This window comes from Scleropages formosus, chromosome 12 (genome assembly GCF_900964775.1).
Source record: "Scleropages formosus chromosome 12, fSclFor1.1, whole genome shotgun sequence".
In the NCBI taxonomy this organism is placed as follows: domain Eukaryota; kingdom Metazoa; phylum Chordata; class Actinopteri; order Osteoglossiformes; family Osteoglossidae; genus Scleropages; species Scleropages formosus.
The window spans coordinates 12,267,739-12,288,099 of NC_041817.1; the positions used below are offsets into that span (position 1 = coordinate 12,267,739).

At 44.3% G+C, this 20,361-nt stretch overlaps 1 protein-coding gene across 2 annotated transcripts; it reads right to left on the reverse strand.

The window, feature by feature from the left end:
- Nucleotides 1-426: 426 nt before the first annotated feature.
- Nucleotides 427-16,136, reverse strand: LOC108929447 (follistatin-related protein 1-like). 2 transcript variants are annotated; one of them, XM_029257116.1, is made up of 10 exons: nucleotides 16,073-16,136; nucleotides 6,498-6,602; nucleotides 6,227-6,356; nucleotides 5,919-5,951; nucleotides 4,345-4,475; nucleotides 3,679-3,797; nucleotides 3,274-3,386; nucleotides 2,938-3,048; nucleotides 2,571-2,668; nucleotides 427-2,328 (listed from the first exon to the last, which is right to left on the reverse strand). In XM_029257116.1, the coding sequence occupies exons 1-10, from the start codon at nucleotides 16,133-16,135 to the stop codon at nucleotides 2,287-2,289; spliced, it is 945 nt and encodes a 314-aa protein (XP_029112949.1). In that variant the 5' UTR covers nucleotide 16,136; the 3' UTR covers nucleotides 427-2,286. The 2 variants fall into 2 exon arrangements, with proteins under 2 accessions (XP_029112949.1, XP_029112950.1); XM_029257117.1 differs by having other exon boundaries at nucleotides 428-2,328; nucleotides 6,498-6,599.
- Nucleotides 16,137-20,361: the final 4,225 nt, after the last annotated feature.

The following is a 20,361-nucleotide window of genomic DNA, read 5'->3' on the forward strand; positions in this document are numbered from 1 at the left end:
CTGTTCTGTATGTTGAATGTGTGTGAAGCAGCATCCAAAATGTCACATTCTTTGTATGTACAAACATATTGGCCATTAAAGTTTTCTTTTAGTAGTAGTTGTGTTATACAGACCTCACTGTAGTGCTTTTAGAATGAGACGGTAAAATGGAAATATGGATATTCTATCGTTTCTTTGAGCATTGCTATTACTTTCTTGTTTTAATAATATTGATAGGCCTATACAGTAGGTGTTATAGTAGATATTAAAAAAAAAATCTCAGTTGGAGTTGTGTTCATTCTCACATGTTAGCAGATAAACCACAAACGTAGTACGTTACAAGTAGAAGAAAATCACAAGTCTTCTGTTTAAAGTCAAGGGTCTCTTAGGTCCGCGAGAGACCGCTGCGTCTGTGTGCGCTGCCATCTTGAGAGAATCCATGTATGACAACCATTTTTGTCCTTTTATTATTGGCACCTGTAAAACTAATGCAAATGATATAAACAATAAGTGAAGCTCCAACAAGAATACTGAACCTTTTAATCCCCTACCCTTTTAAAAACACATGGAAACATCCTGAAACAATACAGACAAAATGACAAGCTTCCAAATCCTCATAATTCATTAATAAGTTCAAGGTTCTCTAAGGCATTAGCACACATTAAGAAAAGATTCTGCGAGGAAGAATTATATACTAAAATACTGAGTAGCTGCTGTGTTCAGAGCACTGATCTCTACCTGCAGGTCTTGAACGAAAGCCATCATCTAAATCTTTGGTTTGATGATGATGTCCTCTACATCTCTTCTAATCCCATCCATTTACATATTTAAAGCCCTTTTGTTTAAAACCACACATATTCACATTGCAGTATACACATACCATCAACACCCTATACACACTGCTCATATATCTTTGTGCATCGTATTAATAGCGTGATCATTTTCACTTGACGTGCCGCGTTCAGCATGTTGTAAACAAAATCCAAAAGGACGTGACTGAACACAATCCCATGTCAATCTGACTCTCATTGAAGCACTCAGATGTTATGAAGATGATCAGTTTAAACCTGTATTGCCATCAAAACTAATAGTGTTATTCGTTCAAAGCACGGAAAACCTTTACGTTCAGAAGCTAACATTCAGGTACACCAGTGTACTGTAGTAGTGTAATGTTAGCACTGTACTTGTATATTCAGGAATATGACCCCCCCCCGACCCTGCTGTGTGTGCACTCAGTATAATTGTGTACTGTATGTATGCATTAGAAATTCTAATGAGGCATAAGAACTGTTACAGCATCATATGCTATAGAGTGGTACATTATTGTCATTAGCATAGCAAGGTAAATGACAGACAGCAGGACTGCCGTAAATTGAACATCTAAGGAAGGCTGAAGACACAGAATTTTGCTTGGAAAACAGATCAAATTTGACTGTCTATTAGTACCTAAAATACAACCTAAAGTGACATTCTAGATTCCTTCAGGGATTCAAATTTTTTCTAACATGTCACCAATATGTAGACTGCATTTCTAAAGGAATGCACTCTCCGCTGCTGACCTTGCGTAGGAATGGACCCCGACACTCTGGCCAGCTTCATAAGTCTTCCCTGTCTCAAGCAACACAACAAAATTCTGATGGGGAACTGTCAAATCCACACTCTGTTTTTCAGTTAGGCAGAGTCAGGCAAGTAACCCATACAACAGATGGAAAGAGTCATTATCCAGAGAGTGGCTGCAGTTGTTTTTGGACATGATTCTTCATAATTGCACATCCTGAGTTTGGAGTTGCATGAACTGGTAAACCTGCTAAACAACAATGAACTGTATAGATGTTTGTCTCATTCTTAGCAGGTGATTGGAATAAACAGTGTTCTGAGATCACGTCATGCAAAAACCACTTAAATAATTTATCCTATTACTATTTTCCAACTGTTTTACGCTTTTCTTCCTGTTTCAGTCCATTGATTAGGTTTCTTTCTTTACAGTTGCTCTTGTCTAGACAACAAAGATGTGAAATAAGGCTACAGATAAAGTACTTTGGCTACCCTAACAGGGCTTGCTGTTACACAGTGAAATGTTAGCATTTTACAATGAACTATCAGTTACAGTCTTCTACTTCTAACATACAGCAAGTGAAACAGTAAAACTTTCAAACATCTGTAATAAGTGACAATCATATAAAATCGATAGTGAAACTCGTAGTGATCTCAGCAACAGTACAAATGGTCAAGCTTGCACTTTATGTGGTGTTATCGCAGTGAGAAAGATTCTCCTCTGCACCTGCACCTTTCAGTGCAGGTCTCCTTCTAGACCTCCTTCATGCTCAGTTTCATCTTCTCCACAGTTTCCTGCACAGGACAGAAACACCACCGTGTAACATGCTTGTATGATATAAAACATAAATCTGTTACATACATGTCTGACCAATGTAGCAGTATAATTCATCACAACTCCACTTTTTTCAGTTAAGAAATGAGACCTGATGGTTAATAGTTTAGTCATCATGCTTTCTTCTTTCTTGTCAAAAAACTGTTTTAGTGCACACTAAAAAAGATGTACTACTAGTAACACCGCTGACATCTGCCCAGACCTGATACTTGTTGAGCTCTGCCACACGGTTGGTCCACTCCTCCTCAGTCATCTCCAGGTCAACACCTTCTTCTAACTCCATTGCAACCTTTTCCTTACCTGTGAGTTGCAAGATGAACGTTGAGATTGGGGGGGGGGGGGGGGGGGGTAGTGAGGGTGTGGTCAAGAACATCTCACACCGCCAGTCATGCAAGACTATTCATGAATTCATGCAGATATGTAGAGAAGGTCAGACCTTTCTCAATCAAAATCTTCAGTCACTGCCATTATCCACCCCAAAAATAAGATGTTCAAGCAATTTCTCTTCTCTACCATTGGCAAAGGACCAACGGACCAATGCAAGCCACACAGTCTTCTGCGAATCTCACCATCACAGGTCATGGCGGTGCACACCCAGTTCCCACAAGCACAGACACAGCGGTTGCACTCCACCTGTGTTACGGCCCCATCCTCATATGTTTCGTCTTCCAGGGCGCACTCTGCAGGAGGTGAGAGCAGTAAATGCATGCTAGGAGTGACACTGCTCATCAGTGCTGGCATTTTGGAGTTGGCCAGGTCCTTTCTAGATAAGGGGACCTTACTCTGTTTTTAGATGTTTCAGACTACAAAGAAAAGTTAAAATGTCCAGAATCCATTGCATCCTTGCTGTTTGACCAGATATACATGCATGTTATTCTAAGCGGTGAGGTGCAGGTGGGGCTTACTCTTCTCCGGAGGGTTGAATCCAGGCATCAGGCAGTTGAGAAACTCACTGAAACTAAGCTTCCAGTCTGCGTTCTCATCTGACAGCTCAATAAGTGCATCCACACATAGATTCCTGGAGGCAGAACTCCACACATGAGCACCTCATGCTGAAGAGGGCCACTCCAGCACATCATCTACGGAGTGTCACATCTGACAGATCATTTCTGTTTCTGTACAACTATAAATAAATTGGATTTTAGATATATCGGTACGATGGTAAGTAGCCGGTGAAAGGCTAATGACCATCAGTAGGTATTATCCAAAGTATTAACGAAAAAATGGAAATGAATACAAGGGTTCGCTGCAACCAACCACCAAGCAATAGAGACTGAAACAGTCAGAACGGTTCTTTAGGCGCTGCTCACCTAAGCAGGCGGTTACTCTCTTCATCTGCAAAAGAAGTTATGTTGATTGCAGTCTCATTGTGCTGGATGAACCTAAGGAACTCAGAGGAGTCTAGCTGCAAGTCCCCGTTGTCATACTCCTTTAGAACAAACACGGAATCACAGGAAGGTAAATGAACGACCAAAGTGTCACTACGAGAGACAGTCTCACAGTGCTACAGTGGGAGTCAGCTAAGACCGGACAAATTTTACACTTCGTTAAAAACCAGAAAGCATACTATATATTTGGGGTCCTGGAGTCTTTGAACTCAAGACCAAGATCTGAGTGTATTGACAAAAAGAAATACTTACATAACTAAATGATTCTTAATATTAACTGTATTGCATAACTGCTACACAAAATATGTAGTGTATGTTCATTGTCACAGCAGTAGAGACGATAGTGTTGACTAAAATTAATGAGTGTAGAGGGACATCGCCCTCTGAGAACTGCACATAAATGGGAACTCCTGCAAAATTTCATATCTTTACAGAAATATCTCTGTGCATGCCTGGTTAACTGTTCTTTAAGAAAACGTAAAAGGACCGTGTTAGTCCAGCTCCCACCAGTTATGACAATTAATGCGCATACACTACAATATTATATATAATGAATATATGAGATGTCTTGTGACCATGATCACCAACCTTGAAGTATTTCAGTAGAATGTCAGAGAAGTTGGAGCCCTTGGAGAACCAGCCATCAGGGACCACCTCAGCCTGCAGCCACTGGATGATACGACCGCGCAACTCATTGCGGTCTCCCAGGTAACAGACAACTGCACAGAGCGATGAAAATAAATGGTAAAATACAGGAATTGGTTCCCTTCGAGCTGGAAGATGCGATGATGCTGCCGAGCAGAAATTTATGAGTTTACACCTCAAAAAGGGACTGTAGAATGTGGGAAGGCTCTACAGTAAACTGGTTCAATACATAGCCCTGGCAGCACTTGGGATGGCAGGTACACAAATGTACTGTTCATGGACCAGTAGGGTGGGCATGCATCACCGCAATAAAATACATTTACAGTGCAGCGAAGGTGTTGTGCTTCATACCGTATGTCGCATACTCGAGGCCATCCTGTTAGGATGAATATAATTATTAGCTAAATTCCTTACCTCACTGCAGAAGAACAGCTGGAGTGCAAAACCAAGACACCCAAGTGGGCATTAGACATTATTAACTAAACTGTCCACCGCTTTGAATATGTGTGAATATTCCGAATTGAATATTCTGGATGATAGATAATATATCATTACTTTGCAGTGTAATGTTGTATATAAGGAAAACACTGGTTATGCCATTAGCACAGCAAGACTGTGTGCTACAAGGTATAGTGCTTTGAATTTTGTATTCTGATCTTCAAACCTTTTTTGAAGGTTTGAAACCTAAAATGTTTCTGGAATGCAACTGATGAATGATCTTCTGTTTCAATAAACTTAAATTTTACTGTAAGCTCACACTCTCAAACTTACTTTTTTAAATTCACAAAAGGCTCAGTGGAAAAGTTTTCTAAAACTGCAGAGAGGGCTGAGCTAATATCATAACAACCACCGCACAAATTTTGGAAACGCCCATGTCAAATTAATTACAGTTGCGATTTTGGCAAAGGCACAGTGTGCAGTTTAAATAATTATGCAAATATCTTATTTTAGTTCACACACACATTGTCTGAACCGCTTGCCTCATACGGGGTCGTGGGGAACCGGAGCCTAACCTGGCAACACAGGGCGTAAGGCCGGAGGGGGAGGGGACGCACCCAGGACGGGACGCCAGTCCGTCGCAAGGCACCCCAAGTGGGACTCGAACCCCAGACCCACCGGAGAGCAGGACCCGGTCCAACCCACCGCGCCCCCCTATTTTAGTTTATTATTTTAGATATTACTCTGTGATGGACTGGCATCGCTTATAGGCTGTACTCTGATTAACCTAATGCCCTGAGCATCTGGGACAGGCTCCAGACTAATGTGAACCTGCTCTGGACAAGTATTGCAGTTAGCGGTAGCGAGTGAGTGTGTTAGTGACTTCTGATATCTGCTGGTAAGTTCACTATAAAAATGTCTGAATATTTGTGTTTGCAGTACAAAAATTGATTAGGAAATCCAGCAATCAACTGCAACTCATCAACATTTAAAGACTTTCAGAGTCTTAATACTTTGTACAGTATTGTAAATGTTAAATTACGCGTAAAATTCTCATTTCAGTTGTAAATATTACTTACTTGGGCTTGCCTTGCCTTTGTCTATTTTCTTCTCTGAAGTTGAAAAAGAAACAAAGAATACGATTACTCTTTCGGTCTCGGAGAGTGGCACATTCCTCATCCCGTTACAAAAAGCCAGCTGCGTTCCTGTAAGTTAACAAACTGAGATTCGCAGCACCTATGTGACACACCGGGGTACGGGACCCTTAAAATCTCCGGTGCCGCGTTCAGCGCACACCCCCGCTGCGCCGCACCAGCCACACCGCAGACACATCTCAACCATATCACAGCTACATCCTTGACGCACACCATCTCCCGTGAAGACACACCTTGGCAGCGTCCATCACGGGCCACCTGGATCTTCAAGCCTGTGAGACATGCATCCCGATGCAGCTCACAGTGGTTATGGTAGGTCTTGCCATTGCTGCCGCACACAGTCCGCTTGTGGGGTTTGCATTGCTTGTGAAGAGAAGATGATTTGGACTATAAACTCTGAAATTACTCCTCCCACACGCTTCATTATGCCAAGAGTATCTGCGAGTGCTGTTCAGCTATGTCCATATAGATGAGCGGATCGTTCGGACGTGTCACTTTGCTCACCTCGATACACAGGCAGACAGGCTCTGCCTTCTCCGTCACGGTGCACTCCCGGCCGGCTCCGCAGAACACGTTGGCACACACCTGGGACTTGCTCGTCACCTCCTTCTTGTGACATATGCAGGTAAAGTGGACAGCTGAGAAGTCAGTGCGGTGGAGTCCCAGTGTCGCGCTCGGGATTTTTATAAAAAGACTTTTGTGGTATTGGGTGGGGGGGTCACGAATCTACAGGCTGCTTGCATACTGCGCCCCCTTCCAAACATTGCGTTGGATGACACCCCGCACTCGTGTCTGCCACAGCTCATAAGAGAGCAGCAATTATGAATTGGAGCAGTATTTTTAAAATGCCTTTTAAATGTTTACCTTAGTGATGGCGAACCCAGTGTCAAAACTGCAAAATACTGACTGTACAGTGCTGCTTGAAAGTATGTGAACCCCTTTGGGATGATCATTCTTGTTTAAAATATTAAAATGAACTTATAAAATCTAAATATTAAACCTTTTTTTGTAATCAAGTTGCTTTATTTTCCACACAACAGAGAAGCGCACACACTTTCAGAACCGCTTGTCCCATACAGGGTTGCGGGGAACCGGAGCCTAACCCGGCAACTGAGGGCATAAGGCTGGAGGAGGAGGGGACACGCCCAGGGTGGGACACCAGTCCGTCGCAAGGCACCCCAAGCGGGACTCGAACCCCAGACCCACCGGAGAGCAGGACCCGGTCCAACCCGCTGCGCCACCGCACCCCCCAACAGAGAAGCAAAGGAGCCAATATACATTGTATAGGAAAAAAATGACCGGCAACGATAACCTAAACATCGAAATGAAAAGGCTAATGTCTGAGCTGATTTATCCACTAACTGAGTCTAAATGGGAGAAGCAGCTGTAGCAAAGTGATCTTGGAAAACAGACATGACTTGACCCATTGCCAGGGAGCCAGGAACCGGTGGACCACCCAGAGACAGTGGGATAGTGACAGAGCCTGTGTCAATGTACAGTGCAGAGGATGCAGGAGGGGTGGCCACTGTGGTGTAGGTATGTGTGGGCGCAGTCGCGTCCTGTGCTGAGAGTAGCTGCAGAGTCATTGTGACCACCTGCAATGTGACGCTCACCTTGAACAGCATCCCTCTCCTGACCAGGTTCTCCTTGCAGGAGTTGTGTAGCAAAGCTAGAAAGATGTTAGTGGAAGATGGGTTTTGTGGTAGAAGTGGAATAGCTGGATTTCATTTTTTCTCAACCGCTTGTCCCATACGGGGTCGCGGGGGACCGGAGCCCAACCCGGCAACACAGGGCGTAAGGCCGGAGGGGGAGGGGACACACCCCGGACGGAGCGCCAGTCCGTCGCAAGGCACCCCAAGCGGGACTCGAACCCAAGACCCACCGGAGAGCAGGACCCGGTCCAAGCTGGATTTCACTGTCTAAATATTAAATCTGAAAACAAACTTCTAAAATTAATAAATGATTATGATTTGTACACCTCACTCTACTTACCTGCTCAGTTTAACCAATGCAACTTGGGCTTCATTTAGTTTTGCACCTGCACTACTTTTGTGTTTCTACTACACACATGATTTCCTCTAAAGAAACATGGAATTGGTCATTACACACCTATTATGTCACTGAGAATGAGAAGCACTGGTTCTGATTTGATAACGCTTTCATGGTAAAACTAAGGGACACAAGGGCTTCACTACTTTCAAGAAAGCACTTTCTGGCATAAGGTGGCGCTGGTGGATTTTTCATTAAATATGACTGCGTTAAGTGAGGTGGCATGTTTCTAGGCGGAATGCCACTCCAGGCAAACACTTCTCTACGAGCATGGCATGAATTTCAGCAAGCAGAATGGAAACAAAGCAGCTATACACACAAAGGCAAACAAACATGCCTACAACACAGAATCACACACATACAGGCCTTCAACACAGAACAATACAATTGCATGCACAATGGACCACAAAGTAGAACCACACATGTAAGACCTTGATCGGAAACATAGGAACATAACTCCACCATGAGGGACAGGCGGTAGAAGAGGCCAAGAAAATGAGTGCTAATATACCAGACAATACGAGCTTCCAGAAAGCTGACAGAGGTGGTCCCCGAATTACGATGGTTCGACTTACGATATTTTCGACTCTACGATGGAGAGCCGGCGATAGACATTCAACAGAAACTGTACTTCGAATTTTGAATTTTGATTTTTCTTCCCGGGCAAGCAATATGCGGTGTGATACTCTCTCGTGATGCTCGGCGATCCACATCTCCCAGTCTGTGACGTAGAGGTGTGTATTAGGTGTACACACACACACACATTTTCAGAACCGCTTGTCCCATACGGGGTCACGGGGAACCGGAGCCTAACCCGGCAACTCAGGGCGTAAGGCTGGAGGGGGAGGGGACACACCCCGGACGGGGCGCCAGTCCGTCGCAAGGCACCCCAAGCGGGACTCGAACCCAAGACCCACCGGAGAGCAGGACCCAGTCCAAGCTGGATTTCACTGTCTAAATATTAAATCTGAAAACAAACTTCTAAAATTAATAAATGATTATGATTTGTACACCTCACTCTACTTACCTGCTCGGTTTAACCAATGCAACTTGAGCTTCATTTATTTTTGCACCTGCACTACTTTTGTGTTTCTACTACACACATGATTTCCTCTAAAGAAACATATGGAATTGGTCATTACATACCTATTATGTCACTGAGAATGAGAAGCACTGGTTCTGATTTAATAACGCTTTCATGGTAAAACTAAGGGACACAAGGGCTTCACTACTTTCAAGAAAGCACTTTCTGGCATAAGGTGGCGCTGGTGGATTTTTCATTAAATATGACTGTGTTAAGTGAGGTGGCATGTTTCTAGGCGGAATGCCACTCCAGGCAAACACTTCTCTACGAGCATGGCATGAATTTCAGCAAGCAGAATGGAAACAAAGCAGCTATACACACAAAGGCAAACAAACATGCCTACAACACAGAATCACACACATACAGGCCTTCAACACAGAACAATACAATTGCATGCACAATGGACCACAAAGTAGAACCACACATGTAAGACCTTGATCGGAAACATAGGAACATAACTCCACCATGAGGGACAGGCGGTAGAAGAGGCCAAGAAAATGAGTGCTAATATACCAGACAATACGAGCTTCCAGAAAGCTGACAGAGGTGGTCCCCGAATTACGATGGTTCGACTTACGATATTTTCGACTCTACGATGGAGAGCCGGCGATAGACATTCAACAGAAACTGTACTTCGAATTTTGATTTTTCTTCCCGGGCAAGCAATATGCGGTGTGATACTCTCTCGTGATGCTCGGCGATCCACATCTCCCAGTCTGTGACGTAGAGGTGTGTATTAGGTGTACACACACACACACATTTTCAGAACCGCTTGTCCCATACGGGGTCACGGGGAACCGGAGCCTAACCCGGCAACTCAGGGCGTAAGGCTGGAGGGGGAGGGGACACACCCAGGACGGGGCGCCAGTCCGTCGCAAGGCACCCCAAGCGGGACTCGAACCCCAGACCCACCGGAGAGCAGGACTGTGGTCCAACCCACTGCGCCACCGCACCCCCTGTGTATTAGGTGTATTAAATGCATTTTCGACTCATGATATTTTCGACTTACGATGGGTTTCGCAGAACGTAACCCCATCATAAGTCGGGGACCACCTGTATATACAGTCACACTGTCATCTCATTATACCAACATTACTACACTGTATAAAACCCAACATACAAAAACCGTGTTATTAGTAAAACCCAAGAAACCACACTGTGATTTCCACAGCTTCAGCACCACCATACTTCTATGGCACAGCCCTTAAACTCAAGTCTAGTTTCTGCACGCTCCTTGCAAATGGCACAGTTATGAGGCGAGTTCTGAATTCTGAGATGATCAGTAAAGAGGAATGTACCGGAATTCAAGGATCAGTGCACAGAGTGGCTTGGGGGGCTGCACATCAGGACATACATGATACCTGTTTCAGATGGATGATACTAAACTGCCATGAGTGGCACAGTGGCACAGCACCTAGGTGGTGCGAGAGGACGTGGGTTTGTTCTCCACTCAGTCTGTGTGGAGTTTTGCGTTTTCTCCCCATGTCTGCATGCATTTTGTCTAGGTGCTCTGGTTTCCTCCTACAGTCCAAAGACATGCTGTGCAGGTGGATTTGTGACTCTAAAAAAAGTCCCCTATAGTGCGTGTGTGTGTGAGAGTGACAGGGAGAAAGTGTGTTTCACTGGCATGTGGATGAGTGACTCATTGTAAGTAGTGTATCTAGAATTGTAAGTGTGGGCTGATACAACTACATAGCTGGAACTTCATTGGAAGTTGCTTTGAAGAAAAGGGTCTGCTTAACGAATAAACATAAACTCCTGCATGGCTACTCCCCGTAAGGTTCCGTGGCAAGTGCAAAATGTCAAATACCCACCAATGTGCCGCAACATATATCATCTGTCCGATTTCAATAACCACTTCTCCTGAGTAGGGTCACAGTGATTGAGAGACCATCCTGGAAGAACTGGGCACAAGGCTGAGGGGGATACAACCTGAATGGGATGGCAGTCTATTGCAGGGTAGTCACACACACTAACCAGTTCACACACTAAGGGCAATCTAGAGTCACCAATTTACCTGAAAAGCATGTCTTCGGACTGTGGGGGGGGACACACACAAACTGCAGACAAACTAAATGGGGATCAAACCCATATTCTCTCAAACCACCCAGACGCCGTGAAGTGGCAACTCTACTCACTGCGGCACTATCCGGCCCCATAACATATATGGTATATGAAATAGATGTTTCTGAAAGTCCCCCAATACTGACCTCAGAATTGCTGGAATTGCAAAACCACTGGAATTTTAAGATGAAAGACATGAGGTCAGATTTCTTCCATAATAAGGCCTGTGTACAGTAGGTGTGCATCCAGCACGGAGGAATGATTGTTATTTACATTCCACTTTCTGGATAAAGTTATGAAGAGGCCAAACACACACGAACATACATAAATGCAGACCTGTACACACAGATACCCAGACAGACACAGACACACGGAACCTCAGGGCAAAGTTATTTGTCCTGCTGGGATTCAGTGTTCAAGGAGGAATGGAAAAAATATGGAAAAACACAAAGGAGCAGGAGACAGAAAACAGTCTCTGCAGAGGTTAAGAATGTAGGAGTCCATCCAGTTCACTTTTCCCATGTCCTTCTCTCTGGCATTAACTCACGGCCTTTTAGCTCACCGCTCCCGCGAACACATCACCTATCCGATGCATTTCTGTTTCCCACTGTTGCAACCGCACAGAGGATCTCGCATATCCTCATGACCCTCCCGAAGAACACGCAGCCTATCAAGTTCACCCGGGACCGTTCACCGCGCTTTCCTGCTTTTCACCGTAGTAACACAAATCAGTGTACCACTACAGAATGCATCACTGCGTTGTGTTTATCCAAAAAATTAAAAGACATCCAAGTTAATCCACTGTAAAAAAATGTATGAGCGGAATATTTCTCCACTGACCCTCCCGCCTTATTGTATGGCCCAAGGGACACGAGGGGCCTGTATACTACGAGCCTCCCAACTTTTCCTCTCTCACGTGGCAGAGAGCAAGAGGAGCCTGCACGTGATGAGCCTTACATACAAGGACCACGAATCAGCGCAAGCACGAGCATCGCCGAGTGATTCACTTGGTCCACTTTTCACTCTGGGCCCATACCCTGTCTGTGTTGTGGTACTGTGGTCAGTGCTCTTGCATACACACAACTGATCAAAAGCAGGTGGGGAGTTGCACTTTGGCTGAATGACGGATGAGTACAGAAAGAAAGCAGTTTGTGCTGTTGATAAACAATGCCCTGCATGCACTACTCTGACCCACCTCCCTGCCCTGCAGATACACATCACAGAGTGCTCAAACCGACCCCAAGGAGGAACCAACCACCACAGGAAGCTGACACCTATTGTAGGGAAGAAATGAGTCATCGCCATTGAATGGCAAAAACATATACGAGATCTTCTCTGTGGGACAGAGGTAACAGCAGCCTTTAACCCGACGCTTTGGAAAGTGTCCATCGTCGCAGAGACTAGGGGACAGTGCAGAGGACAACACCGAAACGAAGAGTGTGTCTGCTAGTGACACACGAACAGAGAGGAGTTTTCAAGAGCAGCAGAAGCCAAGTGGCTGCAGATCCAAACAGGTCACTGCTCTCCTGCAGAGCGTTGTGTAGTTCAGGGACTAAAGGAGCAGAGCTGCACAGAACAATGTGCCATGTTTCTGAAATGTTTCATCATTGTGTGACTCTTGTGAGTAGCAGACTTTAGAAGCAAAACAAATGGAAAAACAGGTGTGGCACGCGCAGGCTGCGGGAGGTGAGGAAGAGAACTTCCAGCACACATGTGGGTAATACACACACACACACACACACTCACATTTTCGGAACCGCTTGTCCCATACGGGGTCACGGGGGACCGGAGCCTACCCGGCAACACAGGGCGTAAGGCCGGAGGGGGAGGGGACACACCCAGGACGGGACGCCAGTCCGCCGCAAGGCACCCCAAGCGGGACTCGAACCCCAGACCCAGGACCCGGTCCAACCCACTGCGCCACCACACCCCCCTATGCGGGTAATAACTGACCCTATTTTACCCCGTCTCAAAAACAGCGAAGGGTCCGCGGAGCCGAAGCCAAACAAGGACAACGGACCGGCTCGAGAGTGACGGCTGCGAAAGCCTCAGAGTTGAGCACAGCCAACACAGGATCTTCACAAACCGCCGGAAGAGACCACCTTCCCCTGCGCAGTTCCCCTTCCCTGACACACTCGGCATGTGAAAATACAACCGGTCACTTTCCGGTCGCCTCTTGCACGCTTGAGCCACAACAGGTTAACCGGGGAAGCGTATTGCTAGAAGTGCTATAACCGTAGAACACGTCACCAGACAATACGGTCACTCTTCAACCTGCAGCTGTCCCCATATGGACTGCTTGGCCATTAGACCACTTCATCATTACATTTCCTTGCTCTGTTTCAATAAAAACATATTAATACTACTTTTACAGCTACTGCTGAGAGATACTGCTTTAGACTCGCAATTACACGCCAAAAAAGATCTGAAAATAACACTGTTTTTCAGACTCCAAATGAGAAGCTGTCTGTGCTTAACCGTAATCGCGGCCACTTTATAGATTTAAACTTAGACATCTAGTATATGGATGCATTGCTGGGCTTTTCAATAATGTATAACCGGGTGGATGGTTTTTCAAAACAACTACTGAAGGTAATACCCAATGCATTCAAACTAAATACCTCAATTATGCATTTGTGTTGTGTGTGTGTGTTTCCTTTACTTGAGTGTTAACACCCCAAAACCTACTATCTAATAAAAAAGACAAAGGCAAACACAACAACTGCTGTGAGAGATTATTTAGGAAGAGAGATTACCTTGCAGAAATTGGGAAGATGAATTTATAAACTTGTGTTTATGGAAAGAAACCAAGAGCCTAGAAAACATGGGGATGGTGGCTGGCTGTCTGGGCTTTGTAACGCATCTTTATTTTCTTTCCCAGCTTTCTGCAGTCACTTGGTCACACGGGATGGCGGAGGACAAAAAGCTCCCTAGCAGAATTTCTCCTTTCTCTCCATGTGAATAAGGCTCTGTCTTTTTGCGTCTCCGTGCACGTGGAGTTATTTTTTTGATGTTATCATTACAGTAAACGATATTCTGATCTTTCACATAACAACAGGAGTGTTGCACAAAGCGGTGTCCAGGGCTGCCATCATCGCTCATTACATTGGTTTCTGTTCTATAAAGATCCATTACACAATTTTGTGTTCCATGGAAAACGAGGTCTCTCCCTATGTTTGCTTACTTCAAGCAGCACATGGCTCCTATTACCCTCTGCTGAGCCACGAGCTGCAAATTCCTTTCTGCTGCATTCATCCCGGGCTCTGCCGCTGACAACAAAGAACTGAGTTTTCCTCTTATTCCGGGTCATGAGGGTCACAAGGATACCCGACCCTGGTTCTCATAATCACCGCAAATCCTCAAAAATTTTGACCGTACGCTGCAGGAAATGCCTCACATAGCTTAATAACAGAGCAGGCAATATTAAACTTTTCTTAAAGAATAATGTTGTATGTAGCAGGGCTCTGCGAAAATGACCGTGTATTTTTTTCTGCTTCTCTACTTCCATCTCTGGCGTGATGCCAGCTGGCAGGGATAACCCTACAAGTTATTAATTTCCATGGTTGTTGCACCTACTGTACAGATTGATCTAATGGCTGGCATGTGTTTGGAGAAAAAAAAATCTGAATCGTTCAGAGGATGTTTAGTTCACACTGTGCGTATTTGTGGAACTTTAACACAGATACACATTCTGCTTAGACTGTTAACTAGTGACAAGAACAAATTCATCCATTACTCTGTTTTAACCAACCACGGCAAAGGAGGAGCTGCAAACACTCGGTGGAACTCCAGGTAGCACACTGATCTTGCAGTCCAAGGGTCTCGACAAGCAGGAAAACATCCCCCTCAATATTCACATAATAACCCTGACCCATACTGGATTCCATGCTTGCTTAGAAGTTACTTCCAGTCTTAAAGGTCTTTCTGCACTAAGGTCAAACAGTGACTCATTTTTAACCTGCACATCGTACGCCGTTGGGCTTTAGTGGTTGTAACGTCGGCAGAAGTTTTGCTGTGTGTCCAAATGTGGACAAAAAGTGTGACGTTCTCAAAAGCAGAGTGATTTGTGTGTGTGTGTTTAAAATTTTTCCTTACTACCTTTAACTAGATCTTACACATATAAATGAAAATTACTTCACTCATACAGTTTTAGGGGGGTGCGGTGGCGCAGCGGGCTTGACCGGGTCCTGCTCTCCGGTGGGTCTGGGGTTTGAGTCCTGCTTGGGGTGCCTTGCGACAGACGGGCGTCCCGTTCTGGGTGTGTCCCCTCCCCCTCCAGCCTTCCGCCCTGTGTTGCCGGGTTAGGCTCCTGTTCTGCTTTGGATGAGCAGTTTCTGTGTGTGTGTGTGTGTGTGTGTGTGTGTGTGTGTGTGTGTGTGTGTGTGTGTGTGTGTGTGTGTGTGTGTGTGTGTGTGTGTGTGTGTGTGTGTGTGTCATATGGTTTTACATGGTATATTGCAGTCATCGAAACACGGGAATAATTGCGTGTCAGAGTGGTTACAGCGACTGCTTTTGGACCTAACGGTCATTGGTTCGAATCCCCCTTCTAGCCATACTACCCTGACTCGCGGTGTACTTCCCCTACTCGCTCCAGTAAAAGTACCCAGCAGCTACATATAAGTGACTCTCTGGAGAAAAGCGTCAGTTAAACTACTAAATCATTTAGCAGATTTAGTGAATGTAAAGTTATTTAACAGAGACGATGAACACAACAATAATTTCCCTTGTGGGATCAATAAAGTCTATCTATCTATCTATCTATCTAACTTTACTGAAGAAGGAATGCAACACTAACTAAGCATCTCTGTACTAGCTGACAGAAACCTGTGGGACTTTATGCAAAGCAGTGTTTAGGAGCTGTGTACGGAGCGGAGTGACCCACCTCAGCCCGGGAAGCGGCCACCAACATGATGATCCACACGAAGAAGATATTACTTGGCCACATGATGATCTGGGGGAACAGAGGGAGGAGGGCACATCCAGATGTGATGTGCAAGAGACCACGCTAAGAGTTACGGTAATAAACTAAAGGCTTTCGCGTTCGAACATGAGCCAAAACTAAGGAAAACACGCCGCTTTTACCATTTTCATTCAGGGGCTGCGGTGGCTGAAGGTCCGCGAAGAGAGCGTCGGCTGTGGGAGCGCGAACATCGGGGATTTTAGGAAATCCGAGCGGCGCTGACGAATTCCTGCCAAATCCTGCCGGCTGTGACGTGGCAGCCAATCAGAGACGAGCATCCTCAGTCAAATTCTGTGACGGGAACGATTCCGATACATTGTATCGTACTTGTTAAGTCAATAACGTCGTCCTGCCTGAACTGAACTGCCTCAGTGTTTGAGTACCTGGTACGGATACTTTAGAGTTAGGGGGTCACCAAATTTTTTTAGTACATTTTTGCACCACAACTCTTTTAACTTGTGTATTTTTTTTAGTAATAGTACTGCTGTTACTCGAGAACTGCGTTCTTCTTCTTGACTGCTGTACGTGGCTGCAAATCCCTGACATTTTGATTTGCTACAGCACTGACTGCACTTGATGTCTGGAAAGTTAGAAGACGTATCGCCCATGTCGAGGCACAGCTTTTCCGACACGTTTTAAGATCGTTTATGAACAAGAGGAGCAAAGTTCTTTGTTTTCGCAAGAACGTGTGAGTGCGGCAGCGCTGCACCACCGGCAGTGCGAGAAACGCGAGCGGAACGACGGACGGGACGACGGACGGGACGGGGCTGCAGCTGAACTATAGCGGTCGTTTCAGGGGTCGTTTAGCGCGCAGCTGCGTTCTCAGTTACATGTAACTGCTCTGACAGAACAAGCTTGAGTTTAACAGCTAAAAAAGTTGTATTTTAAAGGTACTTAAGACACAGAAGCGTCATAATAATGACGTATGTTGTTATTTCCAGGCTACTTCTGTGCGCTTTCATTTTTCCAAATACTTTTTATCCATTCAGTAACTGCTTTCTCAGAGCAGGGTCGTGGTGATCCGGAGCCTATTCCGAACCTATTGGGCGTAAGGACGGGGGGGGGGAGGGGTAACACCCTTAACGGGATGCCATTCGCACACTAAGGGTAGTTCAGGGTCACCCAAACACTGCGTGTCTTCGGACTGTGAGTGGAAACCGGAGCACCCAGAGGAAGCACACTCAGACATGGAAAGAACACGCAAACCCCAGACAGACTGAGTGGGGAATCAAACCCACATTATCTCACACCATCCAGAGACTATGAGACACCAGCGCTACTCGCTGTGCCACTGTGCCGCCCACGGCAGTTCAGTATCATCCATCTGAAACAGGTATCATATGCCCCGATGTGCAGCTTCCAAGCCCCTGAAAAAGCGAGCAGTGAGACCAGATAATGTTGGGAATTTATTAGAAATGGCCTTTGACTAATCCTCATGTAAACTCATGTTCACTGGTGACCCACACACACTTGACACTCGCTAAGAGGCGATGAAACATGAACACACTTCAGGAGGCACTGTTTGGCTATTGTTAAAATTTTTACACAGTTCAAGCTGAAAGTTGCCAGTTCCAGTTCTAGAAATGTTCTTGTGAATGTGCACAGCCTGCAATGATATCTGATCATGTGGTAAACAGAATGGTTCTGTTAAAGAAACTAGATATCAGGCACACTCACTTATGTAATATTGGTACTGCTTATCTTAGTCCAGGTCATGACGATCTGAAGCTTCTGCCAGGACGCCAGTTTGTTGCAAAGTAGCCACATATACATCCAGTTACTCACAAATTCAGACAATATGGGGAATTTTTACTCCAGTTCACCTGAAAGATATCATTGGTGTGTGGGAGGAAACCAGAGCATCTGGAGGGAGCCCTTGCCAGCAGTGGAAGAACATGAAAAGAACACGCAGGCTAAGCAGGGATCAAACCCACGTTGCATTGCACAGCCCAGGTGCTGTGAGACAGCAACACAACTTGCTGTGTGTTCCGGAGTAGTATAAGCCTTCAGTTGCCTGAAATAAAAATACAGCTCAACTTGTGGAAGTTCCGAGAAGCCCTATAATTGCCTCCAGGTCGCAAACTGGCCCGGGTACATCTTCTTCAGTCAAAACTTAAAATCAAGGGTTTCCTATCAAGAGCCAAGCAAGGATTATATAAGCAAAAATGGTAATAGAAATACAAGCAAAACTACACACTTAGACGTGGTAACATTTTGCGATTAATGAGTAGTGTACCGAGTGCTCACGTATTCTGATTAGTGAGTTAAAGCAGTAACACGGCACCTGATTTACTGCTTGAAACATGTCCGTAAGTTGTAAATATTAATGCCCATCTATCTGAAATATACTTTTTAAAGAAAACCAATATTTGTAAAGTGATTTTTCTTCAGTGCAATATTAACAGACAGTAACCATACATGTTATGGGGCATCGTCTGTGCAGCACCACTAGGTAGTGTTTTTGAGGACTATGAGTAGGTTCTTATTATGCAGTGCTTAGGGTTCTGCATTAATGCTTGCATGGGGTTCTCACGAGTGTGTTTTCCCTCCTTAGTCCTTTTTTCTACACATTGAAACAATACGCAACAATAGTCATTGGGCAGTATGGTATGTTTGTAATCTATAGCTGTAAATGGTCCCTCATTTCAAGCAAGCCCAATATACCCCCAGTATTAGCGTATAACCACACGCAACTTCAATCAGTCGCGCTGATTTTTAGACAGATAAACTGCTGTTTAATCAAAAGTGTTAGTCACATTAGGAAGTAGGCTACAAAATATACTTGTCATTAATCAGGCACTCTATCATGAACTGACAAGGGAAACGTTTACTTGTGCAAATTTATAGAAAATGAAAAATGTTCTTATTAATACCAGCCAACCCAGCACTACACTACACCACAACTGCCTACAGCTCACAGCCACACCCACATTCACGTCCTGTCCTGTGTATTTATTTATTGTCTTGTGCTATATTCGGTGTTGCACCAAGGTTTCCGGAGAAACGACATTTCGTTCCACTGTATGCAAGCTGTATAGAGGAATGACAATAAAAACAACTTGAACTTGATTCATTTTTTAAGACAGTTCCTCGAAAATCATTATTTCACTAAACACTGAATCACATGACTCATGCGGAACATGCTAATTTAGTGCTGCACAAAATAAGGAACTTGCATGTTGGGAAAACAGCCACAGACAACATTAATCAGAAACTGCACTTTACAATGAGAAAAGGTCATTCAATGCAGAACCAAAATATATTTTTTTTGATACGTGTATAACCTGCATTCCACAGGATGACTGCACTGGCAAAATGTCTTTTTTCTTGTATGAAGTTAGTGAATGATTGGACCTGCAGGGTACAAACACTCTACTTCTAGAACTTTGTAGGATCACACCATCCTAGAATTTAGATTTAAAAATCTGCCATAATTATAGGATTAAATTAATATCTTGATGGACTAGAAGAAATCCTTTTCAAGCTCAATGCATGTGCATAAATACCAATAAATGTATGAAAACTGTATATGATATAAAATGTTAATAAATGCTATATTAAAAAAGCCTTACAAAAAAAGAGTCATATATATATTACACTGAAAAGACAGTGATACTTTACATCGCTCATTTTACAATGGGGTTCTGGGTCCTCCAAAGTCTATATTTTGAACCTGCATATACTGGTGAATTTTTTTTTTTTTTGTTTACAGACACCATGGTGGTAATGAGACCAGTACATGCGGTTACTGATGCACAGGTTGTTCACACGTCTCAGGCTTTACAAAAAACTTAGTTTACCTTCAGTGCACAGAAGTATATACACAGTTTTATTTTTTAAAACATCTTGAACAATTAACTGAGACTTCGTTGGATACATTAAACAATGTCCGACCATTCCTGAACAAAATTAAAATAAGGAAGTTGATAATGCTGATGTTGTTCTGCACTTTTGTTTTTGGAAAAGCTGACTTGAAGCTTTTTAAAAATTTCTTTTCCACCTTCACTTTCAAAGGGTGTTTTTCAAGGTTTACACCTGTAAGCAAAGTAGGTCAGCAAAATACGTTCCAGTAAACAAAACTGACTGCCTTTAAAAAAAAACAGCTTATTAACTTGAATGTTATAAGGGGAAATGTAAGTGAGAGGCAGAAGTTGAAAAGGGACACAAGATTTTTTTTTTTTAGTGAAAAGAAATATTGCTGTCATCCAATG

Coding starts and splice junctions, on each gene's coding strand:
- LOC108929447 (XM_029257116.1), bottom strand. CDS start 16,135: ATGTGGCCAAGTAATATCTTCTTCGTGTGGATCATCATGTTGGTGGCC. Junction 5,952..6,226: donor CCGTGATGGACGCTGCCAAG/GTGTGTCTTCAC, acceptor TTTCAACTTCAG/AGAAGAAAATAGACAAAGGC. Junction 2,329..2,570: donor CAGAGCTCAACAAGTATCAG/GTCTGGGCAGAT, acceptor TGTCCTGTGCAG/GAAACTGTGGAGAAGATGAA.